A 20,236-nucleotide genomic window follows, 5' to 3' on the forward strand; every position below is an offset into this window, starting at 1 on the left:
AAACTCGCTTTTTAGACTCCTCACAGTCCTTCAAGTTTGTTCATCTCTAAATTTTAATAAATTTGTCTGTCTTATCAAGGATGGACCTGGACCTGGACCTGGAAGTGTCTTATCTAGTTGTGAAGAAGTCAAAGTATAAAGTGTTTACACTCTGATCCGAGAAATGCAGCACCTAAGTGGAGCTGGGCAGCTGTTTTGTCAAAAGTTTTATTTACCTAAGATGCTGTTTAGAGCTAGATGAAACAATATCTGAATTTGAATGGAATTAAGTCAATAGTCCCAACCAGAACAAAATGGAGAAAAAAAATACTGGAAAACTGTAATCCCAAACTAAAATAGTTTATTTTTCCAGGCTCAAGTCACAATTTGAATAAGGCTTTTTGGACAAAATCGGGATGGAAAATGTAGGGGAGGTGACTCCTGTAATGCAGTAATGGGGCTGCATTTGTGTGCAGTGTACGAGGTCAGCATTCCCAATGCATTTTGTAAGAATTTGGATTTGTACAATTAAATTCATAATTTAATCACCATTTGCGAAACTTCTTCCAGTCTCTTGCATTGGGCAGGAATGGGGCTGAGTTTTCCAGGCATTAACTTACTTTCCCATATTCACGGTTGGCAAAATATTTGCACAAGGTCTGAAAGCAACACATCTTTGGTGGGAAGAGGAAGGAAACGCTGCCTGGCATTACTCATTGTCCGCTGCCCTGTTTTTCTTTGGTTTCTTTTGTGCTGGACGGGCGCTGGAGCTCCGGAGCGTGAGCTGTTGCTCCGGAGCACACTTGCCGGCATGAGTCAGTGACAACCTCTTGCTGTTATTGCAAATAGCAACATGGACGCTGCCCTTGCATGCTTCTTTTCACAGGCTTTGTCTTTTCGCTCCCAACACTTTTGCCAAGGAATGTGCAGAGCTTCTGAGTCAGCAACCAGCTGCCTCGAGACTGAACACGCAGGATGCTGCAGGCTGCGTCCTCCGTGCCGGCCCTTGCTTTGCCTCCCGTCCTTTCCGTGATCGCTGACGTGTCGCTCGCCAGTTCCGAGAGCTTTGGCTGTTTTCGTAAGGAATGCAGGATTTTGGGAAGCGACTGATTACAGCGATTGAAGTTTCTGTGGAGAAGCAGCAGCTCTATTTGACCCGTGGGCATAACTGACTTAACAGCCTTTTATGAAACGGGATGTCGGCAGAACTTGAGGATTAATCCGGCACTCCAGTTGAGCTGTGTAAAATGCCCTGCCTTGCAAAATGAGGCCTTTTGCAAGCCGGTCACCTGGCTTGGCAAATCCTGAATGCAAAGCATTAAATTCCTAGAGGGGAAATAGATTGTGTTTTACTTTGAGGATCTGCCTTTGCACTGCAGAGACTCGCTGCTCTGTCCTTCTGTCTGGTGGAAGAGTAGAACAGAAGCAAGAGCAGAAGATGGGTCCTGTGTTGTCCTTGCACCTGGGTAAATTAGTAATGGACTGTGGACTATCAGACTTCGTAGTAGTCTCACTGAATTTGTATCATGAGGTTTTCGTTACTTACTCTTAGGAAACATTTTGTCAGTTGTTTTAAGAGCTGGTGCAAAGCGAGTGTTTCCGTGGTAGAGTGTGAGTGATGGGGAAACAACTCAAATCCTGCTCAGCCTGCAGCGCTGTGCAGGTTACAGAGGCACAGGGAGGCAGACTTTGCATCTTTTATTGCATCTCTGTCACACAGATGCAGCCTTCACCGTATGTGATTTGCATGTGTTGTGTATAACATTGCTCTTGAGAATGGACGTGGGGTCGCAGGCTAAGAGCACAGTGTGTTCGGCCCCTGGAGATGCGCAGTGCTTGCTCAGAGGTGAAGCCTGCAGCACGTTTCCAGCTCTACAGCAGGGAAATTCATATTAAAAATAAGGGAAGTAGTTAGTTCTACAGAGCTAAGTGAGTAGCACTGGTATGGACATGACACCACTGTCATAAATACGAATTCATTTGTTCTACCTTCTCTAGACAGTTGTCCTCATAAGGTCAGAATTATATTCTCCCTTATAGCCCATTGTTATACTATGACTTCCATAGGAGATATTTTTATTTGTAGTAATAACTATACAGCTTGACACTGTTTGTAAGGATATTGAGGTCTCTTTTGCTGTTTTAAAATATAACAAATAAATATCATGTTAGAGTGGGATGCAGGAGTGCCCAAACAAACTGCTGCCGAGCTGATACAGCGGAGGGGAAGAGACATGAGCTGTAATGTTTGACTTAGCTTCCTGTCTGCTGGAAGCCGGAAAAGAGCTGGTGAGAATCTAAAAGGTTTTATCCAAGTCCACATATCCACATATTTACTTTTTTACCTTAATGCCCTTTGCAAAAAAACAAAAAACCAAAAAGCACCGCAGAAGAAGTGTTAAGTGTTCAGTTCTCTCGTTTCTCACTTGCTCAGTTCGCTAGGTTCAGCATCTCTACCACGGAACTAGAGGAAACAGCACGAGAATTCCGTGGGAGCAGCACATCAACCAGATTTTAGTGCCTTGCTGCCTATTAAGATAGGAATATGGATATAGGGACTAGGTAAGGCAAAAGTTTATACTGCTTGAGGCAACACATATCTCCCAGACAATTTTCAGTCTTGAAGCATTCAGTCTTAAGCTTTTTTTTTTGCTATTAGAAGATGTAACTTCTTTGCAGGAGTGCAGGAGCCATTATTCATTGCTTTCATTGAGCTGCTGTGCAAAGGCAGTCTTTGAAGGACTCAGAAATATCGAGCTGTGATATGCCATCCTTTTTCCTCTTCTCTATTTAAGAGAAGATACATGTCCTTTTTGAATGAACCCTGACTTATTTTATTTGTGGGATACTAGCTCATAAGAACTTTGTGGTAGCAACGATTTTAAGACCGACACCTTGCCACTGCAGTGCTGTTAGTTATCACAGCAATTGCAGTCTGTCATCACAGTAGGTGTTATATTGATAATGGTATGCATACCTTTTGTTTTAAAAGCTCCTCCTGTTTCCAAACATCATGCAACATCAGCCAGTTTACTTGAAACTTGTCCGCTCCTTGTGTGAAACAAAAATTTTGAAAAAAAACTTTCTAGAGGGTAAGACAGAAGTGTTCTGTTATGGGGGTGAGATGCTCCACTGTCTGAAGCACAGCTCAGTTAGCTCTGGAATGTCATTGCAGTTGGACAGGAATCCTGCATGTTTTGTTTAGCTGGCTCATTTAGGACCAATGCCTTATTAATTCCTGAGAGTTTGCACTTTCGGTTCAGTAGGCACAGCCGTAAGTTTGGAAAGTAAAACAAAGATCAAGCTCCATTGTGTTTTGTCCTTTTTGTTTTGTAGGTTAATAATGCTTGTAAGCCAGAGGTGAGAGTGGCTCAGCGGTGCAATATCAGGAAGTCTGGCAGACTGGAAGAGAACAGCTGCCCGCCAGGGTAGCTGCCAAGCGTGAAGCATGGAAGAAACCAAGAACGAGAAGGTGAACCAGGCTCACGTTCTCTTCGACAGATTTGTCCAGGCTTCAACCTGCAAGGGGACTCTCAAGGCTTTCCAAGAGCTCTGTGATTACCTAGAACTCAAACCCAAGGACTATCGTTCTTTCTATCACAAACTCAAGTCCAAACTCAATTACTGGAAAGCCAAAGCCTTGTGGGCCAAATTGGACAAGAGGGGCAGCCATAAAGACTACAAGAAGGGGAAAGCATGCGCCAACACAAAGGTAAGGAGAGCGATCCTCTGTAAAGGTTTGTTATGGGAGTCAAGACAACTCTCTTACCCAGCTTATCTCTGAAATATATAAGAAAAAAGGTGGAATGTAGGAAGATGTTCCTATACTATCAATGTAAGACCAGGAAGATGACGGAAAGTTTTCACCTCTAGTGTTTATGGTATGGTCATAATTTGTTAGCATTTAACTCTCAATCAACATCTCCATTTTTTAACCAAAATTCATGGGTAAAACTAAATTTTAATCCTTGAGAATGACTAGAAACCTATAATTTCTTTGAGAGAATCAGATTGCAGTTTCTCTTTTCTGTGGTTTTGTGGTATTAATACTACGGTGAGGTTGAATTAGAAAATCTTCATTTGCAAACCTTTAATCTTTATAGGCATATTTTACCTCTCTTTTTCTTATTTATCTAATATATGGGAAAAAAATCCACTGTTGGAGTTTACATACAGAACATTTTATTGGAAATTTCTAAAAAACATCAATTTCAATTTGAAAATTTTCATGACTCTCTGAAGAGAAGTAAGACTTTCCTACAAATATGGCAAAATACTAAATTTAACACTTAGAAATAATAACTTATATTTTGTATTCAGAGAAATTAAAGGAAAAAGCAAAGATGCTGTGGAAAGTCTTATCAATTCATTCTAAAAAGTTGATATGTGTTATATTTAGAGTAAGGAATTGTTGCTTTCGCTTGGAAAAAATGATTTAATTGCTGGGAACTGGTACTTATCTGCTGCACCCTTATGAACAGTATCATATGAGCTTTATTATTTTCTTGTTACTGAAAGGAGATTCTTTGTATCATTCATGAAAATACACATGTGATAACAAGCAATCATACACTTTTCCTTTTTTTAAAAATAGAGATAGGAATATGAGGAAATTAGGACAGAATTATTTCCTCCTTTATTGAGGACAATGGCTGCTTTTCTTTCTGTTGTGTATTCACCTTTTTGGGGAAAGAAATATCTTGATTAACTCCTCCGGCAGAGAGCTGAGGGAGAAATATATTTCATTTAGGATATTGTCAGTCATCTCAAGATGCATAGAGTGAAGTTAAATTCTCAGCTGGATGTTAGAAAGGCATATTAGTTTCATCGGTGTTTATTCTAATTCCCTTTCCATTTACCATTTTCTTATGGATGTTAGCATTTATAATTATTATAATGATATAGCAAAGAATTTCTAATGTCCCAGGTCCAAGTCTTTCGTCAAGAAGCTTACAAGAGACAGATGATGTGGCAGGTGAATATAGGTTAAGGTGGAAAGTGGTGAAATAAATAGCCAGTGTTGGCCACTGTAGCTTCAACACTGCAGCAGACCAACCAGTGTGAAGGGTTAATTTTTTTTCAGGCACCTTGACAAGGGAAGGTGAGTATACTCCTTTTTCCTTATATTTAAGAGTAAATATTTAAGAGTAAATAATTGACTTCTAAGGTCACTATAGATGTCATGGGAAAAAAAATGAAATTAATTTTTCTGAAAGCTTACTGCATTAATTGGAGTCAGGAGTCACTGCTCTCTTTTGAATGAAATGTTGTATAGAAGTGAAGTTTCTGTTATCTTGGTCTTTTCTTATCTTCGATTATCTTGGAGATGAAATAGGAATGAGATAAACAGAGAACATCCTAAACATCCCTCGGTCATGAGTCGCTCCCCATTAGTAATGAGGGGGAGGCCTTGGAAGCGGCTGGCAGAGCTGTGGAGCACAAGGCCCGGAGCGGGAGGCATGGTGTGAACGTGCCGAGGTGATGGCCTCCAGCAGGAGCGGGGGCTCCTGCCCTAGTGCCCCCATCCCGTGTGTGCACCGGGGAAAAGAAAGGCATGGGAAGAAAAGGGAGGCCGGTCCTGGTAACTTGCTGATATTTCTACATTGCTATTGGAGAGATGCTGTATAAAGACACAGTAATAAGGGTAGAAGAGGAACAAATTTGAGATGGCAAAAGAAATGCCAAAACACATAGGGTTTGGGACTCATGTAATTCTGAGCAATTGAAATTATATAGATGAAAGGAAATGAAATTTAAGTAACTGTTTGCTCGGTGTTAGTACATGTTAATGAACATAGCTGTGGTTATAAGTCATTTTTACATCATTTTAAATGTAAACTTCGTTGATTTGTCTTTTTTATGTAAAGAAATAATACCTGTATGTGTTCCTTTTAGAAATGTACTTGGTGGTAGCATCTCCTACTAATTACTTTAATATAATTGCTGAGAAATAATAACTATTCACAGTAGAGACCGTTTGAGGACTGCATCATATCTGATTTGATATTTGTTATCACATGGTTTTATATCCCTAATTTTAATGACATTTGCAGATGGTTATTTAAAAATAAAAAAGAAAGTGAGAATATGAAGACGATAGAACATAAAATAAAGATTAAGAGTTTACTCATATTACCAGAGAAGATCTCTCTCATTACTGTAATAAGGTCAGCTTTTAAATGTTTGAACATATATGAATTTTAAAGAAATTTTGGTATACCCAAAGCGATACAGAACAGAAGTGAACTGCGAGGGTGCCAGAGCCCTGGCACAGGCTGCCCAGGGAGGCTGTGGGGTCTCCTTGTCTGGAGATCTTCCAAACCCGCCTGGATGCCGCCCTGTGCCCCGTGCTCTGGGTGTGCCTGCTGGAGCAGGCGGTTGGACTAGATGATCTCCAGAGGTCCCTTCCAACCTCAACCGTTCTGTGATCCTGTGAAATATTAATTGTTTTTCCCGTGACAGTAAAGAGCTGCTGTTGTCCTCTGGAGCTCAGCTCTTGCAGGGATTAAGTGCCAAGAGCAGAGTTTTGCCCATAGTGCTTTACGTAACCAGTGCCCAAGTTAACCAGAGCTCAGCTAGATGGGTCATGAAAGCAAGAATTGCTTGTGATGGTTTATTCAGATATAAATAGTTACAGATTGTTTTATACTACGTCCTGTATGCATTCAGCTATGTCCCTCAAAGGGGAACGTTCAGGCAGATAATTCTCCTATTCTCTTTTCTTATTTGTCTATAGAAGCAATGCGGTTTGCATTTGATGTTACTTTGCCATTGCCACATTGATATTGAAAACTTAATAAAACGTGTCAAAAACAGTTCAGCAACAAGTGTTTCTGAGAGGTTGCCCTAGTGCACAGGGTTGCAGCAGGAGATTTGAGTCACTGTGGGGAGAAGAGCAAGGAACAGCAGTAACTGTATTTACTTGACTATAATTAACACCTTATATATATATTTACTGCCTCGAAGGGTGTTGGAATTACTATTTTATGGAGATGTGAAACTGGAAAAGCATTAGAAGGGAAAGGGAGATAGAATCTTGTTTGTTTTTTGTAGTTGTTATTTGTTTGTTTGTTTGTTTTCTTCTTTTAATTGTGCTTAATATTTCCTGTGTTTTACAACAATATAGTTTAATAATTCTGTGGAGGTAAAACATGACAAGCATGGCCATGAGTTACTTCATATGGGTATCATGTATTTTCCATGCAGAATGTTTATAGAGTTGTCTAGAATGTCTAGATGCTGATCATCACATCCTCATATGTGTAAAAAATGTCTTAGAAAAAGATAAGCTTTTAAATTTCTGTCATAAAATTGTTGGTAATTAATTTACAATTTGTTTCTGTGGATCTGCATTTGAAAAGTCTGGATTTCATGTCATTCTTTTGTTCTTGTGTGCTCCATTGTGACTACTTTACACAGGAAAGGATTCAAAATGATGTTAAGGTGGACTTGTTGCTTATTGCATCTAGTCACTTTGAAGGCTGCAGTTCTCAGATAGGCAAAATTACTACCATGATTAAACATGAGGCTAATTTTCTTGTAAGGTTAAGACAAAGAAAGACTAACTGGAGGCAGGCTGGTCCACAAAGGAAACAGTAATGAGTTGGAGGAATATTTTAGATCCTAGTCTGTGACAACTTCCAGCAAATTGCAGACTGGACAATATTTTATTTTTATTCAGGTTAAGAGCCTCTTTAGAAATTGAATTGCAAATAGCTGTGCTCTTAGACTTGTCTTTTTTCCTGTGTGCCTTCAGATTCCCAGAACTACTGGATAAATAGTGTTATCCTTCACTTCCCCTTCCTCTAGGCTTGGATCTCTGCCTCATGCTTATGTGACTTTTTATCTTATTTTATATTTGCATGCCAGTTGTACCTCTTCATTACTATGACCTGAACTGTTTTATATTCAACTTTATCATTCTGGCTTTATTCTTGTGGTTACATATAATTTGCAAAATACATGCCCAGTGAATAACTAGCTAAAATGTGGTGAGCTGTAAAAATGGACATATGGAGACTGTGAAAGAACAAAAATCTCAAATGACTTTGTTGTCCAGCTCAGTTTCTCAAGTGGCTTTGTTGCCCAGCTCTACAGCTACATAAATATCTGAAAAACATTCACGTGGCAGCATCAGCCGTCACTGCAGCAAGGTGTTTGTTGTGTGGGACTGGTTTGTACTCGGTAGAAATCGAAGAGCAAAATGATATGGCAAAATAGTCATGTGCCAGCTTGGTGGGCCACAGTTGTTCTGAGGAAGCGGTGTCAATAGATTGTTTTCTTGCATTTTTAGTCTTAAAATCAATTATCTTCATTTTAATCAAGAGATTAAAAAACTCTTTGGTTTCTCTGAAGAAATTATTAGCATTAGAGATGCAAGTGTTTTACATTCTCTGGTTGTTGGCCTCCAGTAGTGCTTGTGAGTAGAGTGGAGAAAGACATGGCAAGCTGAAATACCATTTGAGAAAAGACAGCTCAGAAAAAAATGTCTCAATTAAAAAATAGTCTAGTCTAGTCAGTTACACACAATTTATATTTACATTGTATTTAATCTTCTGACTAAACTTCTGTATTTAATCTTTGACTTGACTATTATCTGTGCTACTGAGAATGATGATGTTCATAAAACCAATTGTTACTGTGCTACTTGGTGATCATAAAGAGTTTTTAGGGTTTAGTGTTGCTCAAAATTTTCTCTAGGAAGGGCAGCTTAGGTTTTGGAAAATGAGAGAAGAAAGTTAGATCCACCTGCTTTAATAACAGAAACACATGGATGGGATTGGGGAGGAGGAGGCAGCCTTGAGCCCTCAGAATCACTGATGCTCTCCAAGTGCTTATATATATAGTCTATATTAAATTTATGGACTATATCTTGGCAGCTCTTCTTAAAATGGTTGAAAACAGGAAGGTGACTGGCTGCTTCTCCAGACCTTCCCTGCTGTGTGATACACTTTAATTTCAGATTTCAGTTACTGTTTCCATGTATCAGTGGCAGGGCATGGTGGCTAATAATGGAAATATGGATCTGGAATTTCAGTTTACGTTGCAAACGAAGAGCTCTTACCCCTAAGAGCTGTGGGATGCTTTGGATCTGCGTTAAGAATCATATTTTTCTCCTAAGACTGTAAAGTTACTCTGTACTCGTTGTTTCGCAGTGTCTGATAATTGGGGCTGGACCCTGTGGCCTTCGTACAGCCATCGACCTGTCATTCCTCGGAGCGAAGGTGGTGGTCATAGAGAAGAGGGATGCCTTTTCCCGCAACAACGTCCTGCATTTGTGGCCGTTCACCATTCACGACTTGCGGGGCCTTGGCGCCAAGAAGTTCTACGGCAAATTCTGTGCGGGATCCATAGACCATATCAGTAAGTGCAACCACCACTTGTGCTCCCAGGGAAGACGGGAGCTGCAGGGGCTGCTCCTTGGAATTCAGCCTGCAGCAGGCACTGCTGTGACCTCCATTTGCTGCACTTGGCCCCTGTACCTGTGCATAGCACAGCATGCCCTAGATATGGGAGAAATGCATCATGCCCTGAGATTAACAGACATGCAGCATATACCATTGACCTGTCATCTTTTACACCTACTATTTTCAGGGACTTATCTTTATCTTTTCTTACATGGAAAAATGCATTTAAGGTTCAAAACCTTTTTTCCAGTGGATAATCTTTCTATTTTTGGTGTTACATCCTTGCAGCTGCCACATTATTCTGGTTTTCCTGAACAGTATAAGCAAGTTGTAAAAAAAAAAAAAAAATTCTACGTGTTTTTTAACATTCTTTTGAATGATGATCTGAAGAACAGGGGTACAGTTTTGGTATTGTCCACTGTTAATATCTGTATTTTTGAAAGAGTGCTGAAGATGTTTTCAGGAAAACTGCCAGCCTCTGAATGGGCTTTGATTGGATTAGAGGTTTACATGCTGAAAATGAGGGTAATTTTGGTAATTCTTAAATTCTGATAATCCAGTTTAAAACCAAATGACTGATTCAGTTATATAGGAGTTTTTTTTTTTCAATTTTTCTTTCTTCCGTAATTTACTGTGGATGCCACAACCAGATTGTTTTGCCCACCAATCTGTGATGACCATTTGTAGTAAATGGGGAAAATAAAGTGACAGAAATACGAAAGATAAAATATAGCTTCTTGTCCAAGGCAAAAACTCCTCCTCTTTTTTTTTTTTTTTTTTTTTTTTTTCAAGTGAAGGGTACAGCTGAAGGATCAGTGGAATTTTAGACTTGCAGATCACTCCCTTTCTCCCAATTTCTTATTATTTTTATTCTTCTAATGCTTTTTAAATGCCATCTTCTTTTGTATTTCAGCAGATTTTCTAATTTTCAGTATCCTTTTTTTTTTTCATTTCAGTATCTGCAATATCATAGTAGGATGTCTTCCTGCAGATCATTAGTGCTTTCACATTTTCAGTTCTGTCCCCACTACTTACACTTATGTTAGAGGAGAGACATGATGAGAATCTTACTACACTGTCACTAACCTAGAAGTCTTAGGGTAAAGGTGCATCTCAATAGTACAGCTTGGTTGAACAAATAGAGAGTTGCTACCTGTGATAAAAGTACAGTCTTGTGCTCTGATTGTTTCCCCTGCACCTGATTTGGGGACTGAAACATTAAAAAAAAATACTTTCTTTGGGAAGGGTTTGAGTTTCTGCTATATAGAAGGGTTTTTTTGCATACTGTGATGATACACACCAGTGTTGCCTCAGTGAAAGTGCTAGAAGGGGGGAAGAAGAAAAAAAGTTGATACTTAAATCAATTTATCAGTAATGTTCAACTATTACAGACATGTGTATGTTTTTACCCTTTCCTTTTTTTCTACCCTTATCATCTGCTTTCTTGTAGGTATCCGTCAGCTCCAGCTTATCCTTTTGAAGGTTGCCTTGATCTTGGGAATTGAGATCCATGTCAATGTGGAATTTCAGGGGCTTGTTTACCCTCCTGAGGATCAGGAGAATGAAAGCAAGTAGAATTGAAATGGGTAGTTGAGAAAGGGGAGGTTGTGGTAGGATACCCAGAGAACACCTCTTCAATGCTCCTTATAACACTTAAGTCCTTTCCTCACACTCTGTTAATGACAGTAACAATTAATTCACTTTTGCTGTCATTTATAGTTGGTTTTATTCTTTCTAGTGAAGAATCCAAATTTGAAATTTGTTGCTATATAAAACAAAAAACACCTGAGGTGCTAAGTAGAAATAATCCAAGACACAATCAGTTATACTCACTCCTAAAATATTTAAGCTTATTACACTTAGAAGAGAACTTTTTGCTGCCCACTGCTTTATATGTGTTCACTAAGGATGTTTATATCAATTACCTACATATTTTTTATAAATTTTATTGACATGCTTTTACTGAGCAAACAAGTCATATGCCAGCTCAGTCTTTGACTTAGCATACATGTTGTTAGACAAATCAGTTTTGCTGTTACAAAAGTTTAAGCTTGCAGTCATCTTTGTTACACTTGTTGTAGCTTTGTGAAATCTTTGTGAAAAGTATAAAAAGCTCTATAGGGTTGTAGTCATTCTTAAAGATACTAATCAGGACATAATTTTTGGGGCTGTCACTGCCTGACATAGTGCATTCTGTAATTCACTTGGAAAGAGAGTGTCTGTGCAGGTCAGCAATAGCCAGGTGGACAGTGTGGCCATCCTGCACTGTATCTTCATTGACCATTTATATTGACAAATAGCTTATGGATAGTAAGAAATGTTTTTATATAGGTTTTATATATTTGTTGTATTAGATGCACTGCTTATGCTGTCATTAACCTCAAGTTTATCCACAGGGATAGGTTGGCGTGCACTGGTCCACCCCAAAACACATCCAGTATCTGAGTATGAGTTTGAAGTAATCATTGGAGGGGATGGCAGGAGGAACACCTTAGAAGGTAATGGCTTTTGGTAGATCCCTATTGTAAAAAAATCTGTATTTATTCACTTTGAATAGAGCTTATTCTTAAATTGGAGTAGATATAATAAGAAATGACCCTCAACGTCCAAACCAGAAGCCCTTAAAGACATTTGCCTGGTGCTAGGGAAATTAAAAAGACTGCAGAAATCTGGCTGTTATCATGGACAGTAATGAGTTGTTTGATGATTTTTTGGTTTTTTTTTTTTTTTTTTTTTTNTTTTTTTTTTTTTTTTTTTTTTTTTTTTTTTTTTTGATTAAGAAATGTTACAGTTCTTGCTAATGGGAATTAGAGCTGAAGTGTTATATACTCTTTTGATATAGTAGAGGATTCTATCTTAAATTTGGTGCAATTTACAGTCTTCATTAGAAAAGGGAGGGGAGCTTTTCCCCTAATCATTTTATTTTCCTGATGAAGCAGTTTTTCATGAGGCATTTTTGATGTTTTCTCTCTGGAGGAATCCTCTCTTTTATTTTATGAAGACACCTGTCTATGGCATGTTGCGTCTCTGAAATTATGCTCTTTTTGTCCACATTATTAATCTTTCCCATAGGGTTTCGCCGAAAAGAGTTCCGTGGCAAACTAGCAATTGCTATCACAGCAAACTTCATAAATCGCAACACCACAGCTGAAGCCAAAGTAGAAGAGATCAGCGGTGTGGCCTTCATATTCAATCAGAAGTTCTTCCAGGATCTGCGAGAAGCCACAGGTTGGTCAGCAGTAGACAGATTTCCAGTGAAAACTATTTGTCTTTATTATTACAACATTTCTGTAAATCTGATATCACATGTTTAATCTCTGTCTTCCAAGTTTAAGTTCTTTTATAGCTTTCTTATACAGCTGTATAAAGCAGATATGTGTCATTGTTGTACAAAAATGGAGAACTGATTTCCCTGAAGGTTTTCAAGAAAGCTGAGCCCTTCCTAAGAAAAGTCTGAATCCTGAGTTCAGCTTTCTGAACACCACATCTGATTGCAAACTTTAGAGTGATGATAAATACGTATTTTAAAAAGAGGTAAGATACACTGTTGTGGATTTGTTGGAGATACGTTTTTTTAAACTCACCAAAAACATGTGAGGAAGCTGCTTGGCATTCTCCTAAAGGCTTTCTAACCATGTAGTTTCAGTTTACTTTCTGCTGATACAGCTAATGTCTTGCACAAAATATGTAAATTTTTCCCTTGTTTACCATATCTTTTATTCTCTCACAAGGTATTGACTTAGAGAACATTGTCTACTACAAAGATGACACCCACTACTTTGTTATGACAGCCAAAAAGCAGAGCTTACTGGACAAAGGAGTGATACGGCATGTGAGTGTTAACTTTTTCTATATTCTCTCAAAATTTTAGCAGAATTTGTTTTTGGCATGCTGAAAGGAGGGAATAAACTATTGCTTCATACCATACATTTTTATACAGACATATTTTAAAACACAGATATGTGTGATTAACGCCCTTCTGAACTATTTTGATCCATCAGAAAAGTGTTCTAAAATCTACCATGTTCAAATTTGTATTTCTGTGTAGATTTGGGAGTTTTATTCATGTTGAGATAAATTTTACTTTCAGAATCTTTGACTACTTTGTTGAGTCTCCCTCATTTTATGGAAATGTAAAAGCAGGGAGTGAAGGAAATCTTGGGAATATGTCCATACCTTATTCTGACGGAAATTGATGTAAAACTAGTTTGACCACAAGAGAATAAGTTAGGGTTTTGACATTTTCTTGGAAAATAGAATTTAAAAAAATGTTCAGAAGTTTCTTTGCCCTCTCACTTTCAGAAATGCTAGTAAGGCTGATGCTTTCTTGCAACAAAAGATGTACAAGTTTCCTTTTGGAAGCTTAGACATGGATATAAATTAAAGAATATAGAGGGCAAACTTGTATCTGTGGACTCACAGAAATGTCAGTAGCAACAATTCTATGTATCAATCTTAAAATACCCTTGTGAATATGGCTCTTTCACGTCTAGTGGTCTCTCTCCGACAGGATTATGCTGACACGGAGTTATTGCTCTCACGGGAGAATGTGGACCAGGAGGCCTTGCTAAACTACGCCAGAGAAGCAGCTGACTTCTCCACTAATCAGCAGCTGCCCTCACTGGACTTTGCCATCAACCACTATGGGCAGCCAGATGTTGCTATGTTTGACTTCACGTGTATGTACGCGTCAGAGAATGCAGCGCTGGTGCGGGAGCAGAATGGCCACCAGTTACTTGTGGCATTGGTTGGGGACAGTCTCTTAGAGGTTTGTGTTTTAAGCTCCTACCATGTAAACAATGAATTGAAGAACAAGCTCAAGCCATTGCACCCATCGCTGAAATATCTATTTCTTTCCCTCTGGCCTATAAAATAGTTATTATGAGGAAAGCTGCTGTTTATTGTATAGTAATGTGGGAGGTTTGAAGAAAGGGTAGGAGTGTTGGGAAAAAAGAATATTTAACACTAAAGAAAACATGCCAGAGAGTTTCTGAAATTATGTTTGCTGCATCTGTTTCTTATTGGGACAGTTAGACTCTCTATGGAACCTATTGTAATTCTGTTAATTATTAGCATTTTGTAATTTGTTAAAAAGTATGATCTTGAAAAGAAGCTGTTGAGACACTGCAGGCTGTTAACTATTGTTGAAAATAAAGGAATGTTGACTTTGGGGGAGCTCATGGCCAAATCACCATACATATAGCCCAGTGGGAGTAGAGCTTTAAACTAGTTACTGAGTTATCATTTCCCAGCAGATTACCCTCTGAATATATTCTTAATATTGATTTAAAATTCTCCTTTCCCAACTGACACTTCTCCTTTCTCTACATTTTTTCTGTAACATGTAATATTAGCCTTTCTGGCCAATGGGAACTGGAATAGCCAGAGGATTTCTGGCTGCAATGGACTCTGCTTGGATGGTACGAAGTTGGTCGCTCGGAGCTAGTCCTTTGGAAGTTCTTGCAGAGAGGTAATATAGAAAATGAATTCAGCTTCTAATCTAAATTCTCCAAGCTGCCATCATTAATCTCAGTTACTTCTAGTACAAACATACAGACAAAACGTAAGATAGAGATTCTTACTAATGTATTTAGAGGACGCTTGTGTGTGTAATTTCATTAAAGGAATATCTCCCAATAACCTGATAAACTGAAGTGTCTTTAGAGAGGAATAAGGGATGTTGCAGCTGTTCTCCGTCTGCCACAGCCTTACGGTGGTGAACTAAATGAAGATGTAGGTGCCTTCAAAGTATCAGACACAAACTTTCCATACTGTCTTATCTTTTCTTAATGCAACTATGATCATTTTTTATTTCATGTGCTCTTTCTAAATTCATCGTTTTGTTTCCTATAAACCAAACAATATCTTGGGCTTTTGGTCTTTTTCTTTGTATTATCCTTTTTTTTGACATTTTTGTTATCTTTGGTTGAGAGTTGTTTTGGTAGCTCAGAGTGGTATCTTGTGGATCAGGACTCAAGTTAGAAAAAGATGGTGTAAATAAAATCAACCTTTAATTGAACCTCTTACAAAAACAACTGCTGCTTTTGACTGTCATGAACCATAGTTTAAATTTTTTTTTAAATGGCACAGTGCATACTTAAAATATTGAAAAGAGTTGTAGTTGGCTTCGTACACTTGCCTGAAATTAGTTAGCTTGTAAAATATTTCATGATGGATTATCTTTAAAAAATCTTATTAATAGAATTTTTATGATTTCAAAATAAGCATCGGAAAGTTATTTATATTCTTTAATATATTTTTTTTTATTTTAAAGATCACTGATTTAATAAAAGATCATAAAGTTAGGTGAATAAAAGTTTGACTTAATAAGACATCTGAATGATTCAGTAGGCGAATCTGCAAAACCTGATAAAGGGAATACGGTCCGATTGAATCGATTCAGTTCACATTACTGGGGAACTGAATATTTCACGTTGTCATGTGTATTTCAGGCAGTTTGTATGCGTGCTATTTTTGTGTTGGGGGACTCTCAACAGGCTTATTAGAGAGTACTTAGTCTTCAACTTAAACCAGAATTTATTCACAGTTTTGAAACAGTTACCTTTTAGTCTCTTTTATTTACAGTTACCTTTTAGCTTCTTATGTGTCAATAGTACTCTGTGCCACATTTATATTAGTAATTATGTTTTCATTTTTAAATAACTACTAATATAGAAGTTCACTTCTTGTTTTCTAATTTGAGAACTTCTCTTGTGTAATTTAAAGACAAAAATCACAGAATCATGTAGATTGGAAGGCACCCCTCAAATATAGAACTTATTTGCCCCTTAGCTCCCAGAAGTCTAATCAGTACAGTGTTTTACATGATTGTGGTAGTCAGAAGATTACTCCATTGTTTCCTTTTTCTCTATCAGATAGATCCACTTTCACAAAGGCTTGTGTTAATGTTTTTATCATGACTGACGTAATGTTGGAATTCTCATTAGTCATGTAAAAGTCTAGTTAATTTTGAAAACTGTAATCTTTTGGCATAAATTTTATTTTCTGTTAGTTGTTTCCACAGTTCCTCTTGCTGTCAGAGTGAGAAGATAACAGGGACAAAATAATAGATTTATTTTGATCATATCATTATCATTTGTATTTCATTATGGATGTCTCTAAAAAGTTTCAACTGTTGGTATAACTTGGCCATTTTATCTAATATTAGGTTATACTGTCTGTCTGTGGACTGTTTCTTTCTGGTGTGTTAGATTTGGTGTAAGTAAACCTGAAAATACAGGATTCCTGAAAATATATCAAGAGGGTATCCTATTATTATATTGTAGATTTGTAGAAAAACTTAAGTCAAAGAGACTTCTAAAGCTCACCTAGCCCAATGTCCTTCTAAAGACTGATTCCAGCAAGGTCAGGTTGCTCAGTGCTGTGTGGAATCAGGGTGTGAATGTCTCCCAGGATGGAGATTCCACAGTCCTTCTGGATACCTTTTCCGGTGTTTGACCACTCTCATGATGAATTATATTTTTCCTGTATCTAATTGGATCATCTGTGTTCCAACCTGTCTCCACTGTATATTGTTCCATTGCTGTGTACCTCCTAGAAAAGTCTAGTTTCATCTTCTTCACACTATACTTGCAGGCAGCAATTAAGTTTTCCCTTGGGTCTTCTCCAGGCTGAACAAACCCAGTTACCTCAACCTCTCCTTACAGGGCGAAGGGCTGCAGCCTCCTCATGGCCCTCTTCCCAAATTGCCCAGTATGTCAGTGTCTTTCTTGTACTGGGGAACCTTTCAGTCATGCTTCAATGTATTGCTTTTTTCCTTTCTTTTGGTTTCTAGAGTTGCATTAAATAGCAGATTTTAGTATGCTTAAGATGTATCCTAGCTATTCAATATCTGAAGTGACTAGCTGTCAGATTGGAATGTTCTGTCTTGCCAGGATTGATATAATGGTATCAGTAGTGATGCATTACTTGAAAAAAAATCACTTTTTTTTTTTTTAAATTTTCCCAAGGGAAAGCATTTATAGGCTACTGCCTCAGACAACCCCTGAGAATGTGAGTAAAAACTTCAGCCATTACAGTATTGATCCTGCCACCCGGTATCCCAACATCAACGTCAACTTCTTGAGGCCACAGCAGGTAATTGGATGAATAGTGATTTAAGATGCTTGTAACCCGCATGGTCTTTCTTTAGATGAGGTTATGCTAATGCTTGGGGCTGGCTTGTCTGTGGCAGTTCAACTTGGAAATGATGTGGAATGCAGTAAAATGGTGACATATCTATCAAGACCAGAATTCCGTACTTTACCAAATTATCAAGACCAGAATTCTGTACTCTACCAAATTCCTCTTAATGTAGGCTTTTTTGACCATTTTAAGCATGTTGTAATGATATTTGAAATACATAAGCTTGTGTGTGTATGTGTGTCTTTTCTTTGTAGTAAAGTAATATAGCTGTCTGTCATTGCAATTTGGTATCCACTGACCAGCAAAAAACAGCTCAACTGTTCAGCACTGACAAATGTTCTTCATTGTTCTTGGGCTGGAGTTTTCTGCTGTGTGAGCATAGTTGTTTTCATTCTTGGAACTGCTTTTTGTTGTCTTCTGACTCATTCTGTATGGGTTTTGAGTGTATCACATGTTGCTCATTTATGATCTTTTGCATTATTTTAGGTGCGCCACTTGTATAATACAGGAGACTTGAAAGATATTCACTTGGAAATAGAAAACTTTGTGAATTCCAGGACCCCGAAGCTGACTCGGAATGGTAGGCCTGGTTGTTGTTTCATTCCTTTTGTTATTCTGGAGCTGGATTAGTGCAAGATACAGAAAGCAATGGGGCTCTGGAGTCTTATTTAAGCCATCTCTTTAGAAAAAGTATCTAGTAATTCTTTTGCTAACATTCTTAACTTTCCTTTTTTTTTCCCTTTTTAATTAACCTGCAACTGCATTTTTTTTGCCTAATTTCCTTTGCTGTATAATGCTGTTAACTTCCTAAGCATATTTGCTTATACAAGTATTTCTCTTCACTTCCTTTATCCGTTAACATTGTTGTTACATTGAGTCTGGAACGTCACCCAGAATTCACTCTAGCAGCAAACTCACAATTCAAAAAAAATAAGAGATAATATTTCTCCTTGTGTAATCGCTCCTGTTTGTACTTACCCTTTACTAGCCCTCATCTCTTTGCTTAACTACATGTAACATTGCTTTACTTGCATCATTCTGGAAGTTAAATATCTTGTGGTTGAGTGTTTGAATATGTCTGCTAGTCCTATAACCTGAGGGGTATGTTGAACTTTTTCTTCTGCATACTTGCCTTTGGATGTCCAGATAAGTCTTTGGTGACTCTGGAATGGAGTTTTGCTGCTGAACCTCCCTTTCGCTGTTGCATAGTTATGTAGTCTTTGATTTGTACCTTGGCCTACAACCATGTGCCTTTGGGCTATAATCTCATCAGCTCTTGCAGTAAGGCAAGGTCAGAACAGGTCAGTGATTAATTGGAAAGCTTTCAAGTGAAGTTAAGAATTTGCAGAAGTACTTTTGTCATTCTTCCTTTGGAAATAGTGTATCTGGATTTTAGAAACGGTTGTGCTACTGTATGTTCTTTTGATCTTATTTACAACAAGCCTTTTTGGCTGTTTTTTTAATTCCTGGGTGTCTTTTATGAAGTTCGGAGTAAATGCCTGCCAAGTTGCAATTTGGGTAACTACTTCTTAGCAAATGAAAAGTCCTTAAGTGGATGTAAAATAGATGTGATAGCCTTTTTTTCTTTAAATCTGTCCTATGTTGTCTCTTTTTGAGGGAGCTACTTCTTTAAAGGAAGACTCTTCCAGCAAGTTTGTTTATTGATAGACTCTTCCAACAAGTGTGTTTATTGATGCATATTTTTATGACATAGTTAGAATTAATGAAAGAGATTTAATTCATTTCCACTGAAAAAACATGATTTCTTACAGAGTCCGTAGCTCGCTCCAGCAAATTGCTCAGTTGGTGCCAGCGGCAGACGGATGGATATGCTGGAGTAAATGTGACAGATCTCACAATGTCTTGGAAAAGTGGCCTAGCTTTGTGTGCCATTATCCACAGATACCGTCCAGACCTGATGTAAGTAACGGACTGTTTTGAAAAACTAGGAAAGTTGGTCCTACTTGAAACTAGTAATTGGAGATCTTAACGATGCATTTGTAACATTGAAATAAAAGCAATTACATTCGATGAAGCTAATGTACAGCGATTCACCAGCAGACAGGAAGATCGTAAAAGCTTGATGAATAGCAAGATAAGTGTGTTATTTTCCCTCCTGCATGATTTGATGGCAATAAACTGCAAACTGATACTGTCTGGAGTTCACTATTATCTGACAACTATTTGCTTTGTGAAATTAACTCATAGTCTCAGGTAAACCTCTTGTGAACAAATCTGTACTTAGCCATTTATAGTTTGATAGTAACTCATTATGAAGATTTTTAGACTGCTTTTCTGGAATTAGTGACTGACAGTCTAAATAGAATCATTGCTGCCATTTGTGCACTAACATGTTGATTGGATGGATGAGAGAAGATATAATCTTCTGTTATATGTTGGGTGAAAGAGTGCCCAGATTCTAGAATGGGAAAAAATATGCTCTTGACAGGTAGAAGTACCAGAAGCAAAGACTCTAGTACTTCAAATCTAGAATGACTTCAACTTCCCAAAGGGATATTAGAAAACATAAGTGCTAGCAGTGTAATTAAGGATTGTAATTCAGTGTAAAGCATGCTAAACAGTTTCGTGGTTATTCCATTCCGTGCTTGCTGAGTTACTTCTGTGTTGCAATAGAGTTATTTTTTGAAAGCAGTGTTGCAGGCTCAAGTGAAAATACCAAGTTTTGTAAGAGCTAGTAGAACTAA

At 37.9% G+C, this 20,236-nt stretch overlaps 1 protein-coding gene across 2 annotated transcripts in view; it reads left to right on the forward strand.

Moving 5' to 3' along the window:
* The first annotated feature begins 3,321 nt into the window (after positions 1-3,321).
* Positions 3,322-20,236, forward strand: part of MICAL3 (microtubule associated monooxygenase, calponin and LIM domain containing 3) — a 102,507-nt gene continuing 85,592 nt past the window's right edge. For both annotated transcript variants that reach the window (XM_026052170.1, XM_026052171.1), the window contains exons 1-11: positions 3,322-3,691; positions 9,135-9,342; positions 10,837-10,953; positions 11,783-11,884; positions 12,459-12,614; positions 13,118-13,218; positions 13,897-14,154; positions 14,741-14,856; positions 17,357-17,483; positions 18,018-18,111; positions 19,304-19,451. In XM_026052170.1, coding sequence (XP_025907955.1) covers positions 3,428-3,691; positions 9,135-9,342; positions 10,837-10,953; positions 11,783-11,884; positions 12,459-12,614; positions 13,118-13,218; positions 13,897-14,154; positions 14,741-14,856; positions 17,357-17,483; positions 18,018-18,111; positions 19,304-19,451 — 1,691 coding nt within the window. In that variant the 5' untranslated portion in view covers positions 3,322-3,427. The remainder of the gene's footprint in view (positions 3,692-9,134; positions 9,343-10,836; positions 10,954-11,782; positions 11,885-12,458; positions 12,615-13,117; positions 13,219-13,896; positions 14,155-14,740; positions 14,857-17,356; positions 17,484-18,017; positions 18,112-19,303; positions 19,452-20,236) is intronic.

This window comes from Nothoprocta perdicaria, unplaced genomic scaffold (genome assembly GCF_003342845.1).
Source record: "Nothoprocta perdicaria isolate Ctin4 unplaced genomic scaffold, notPer1 scaffold_84, whole genome shotgun sequence".
Classification (NCBI taxonomy): Eukaryota; Metazoa; Chordata; class Aves; order Tinamiformes; family Tinamidae; genus Nothoprocta; species Nothoprocta perdicaria.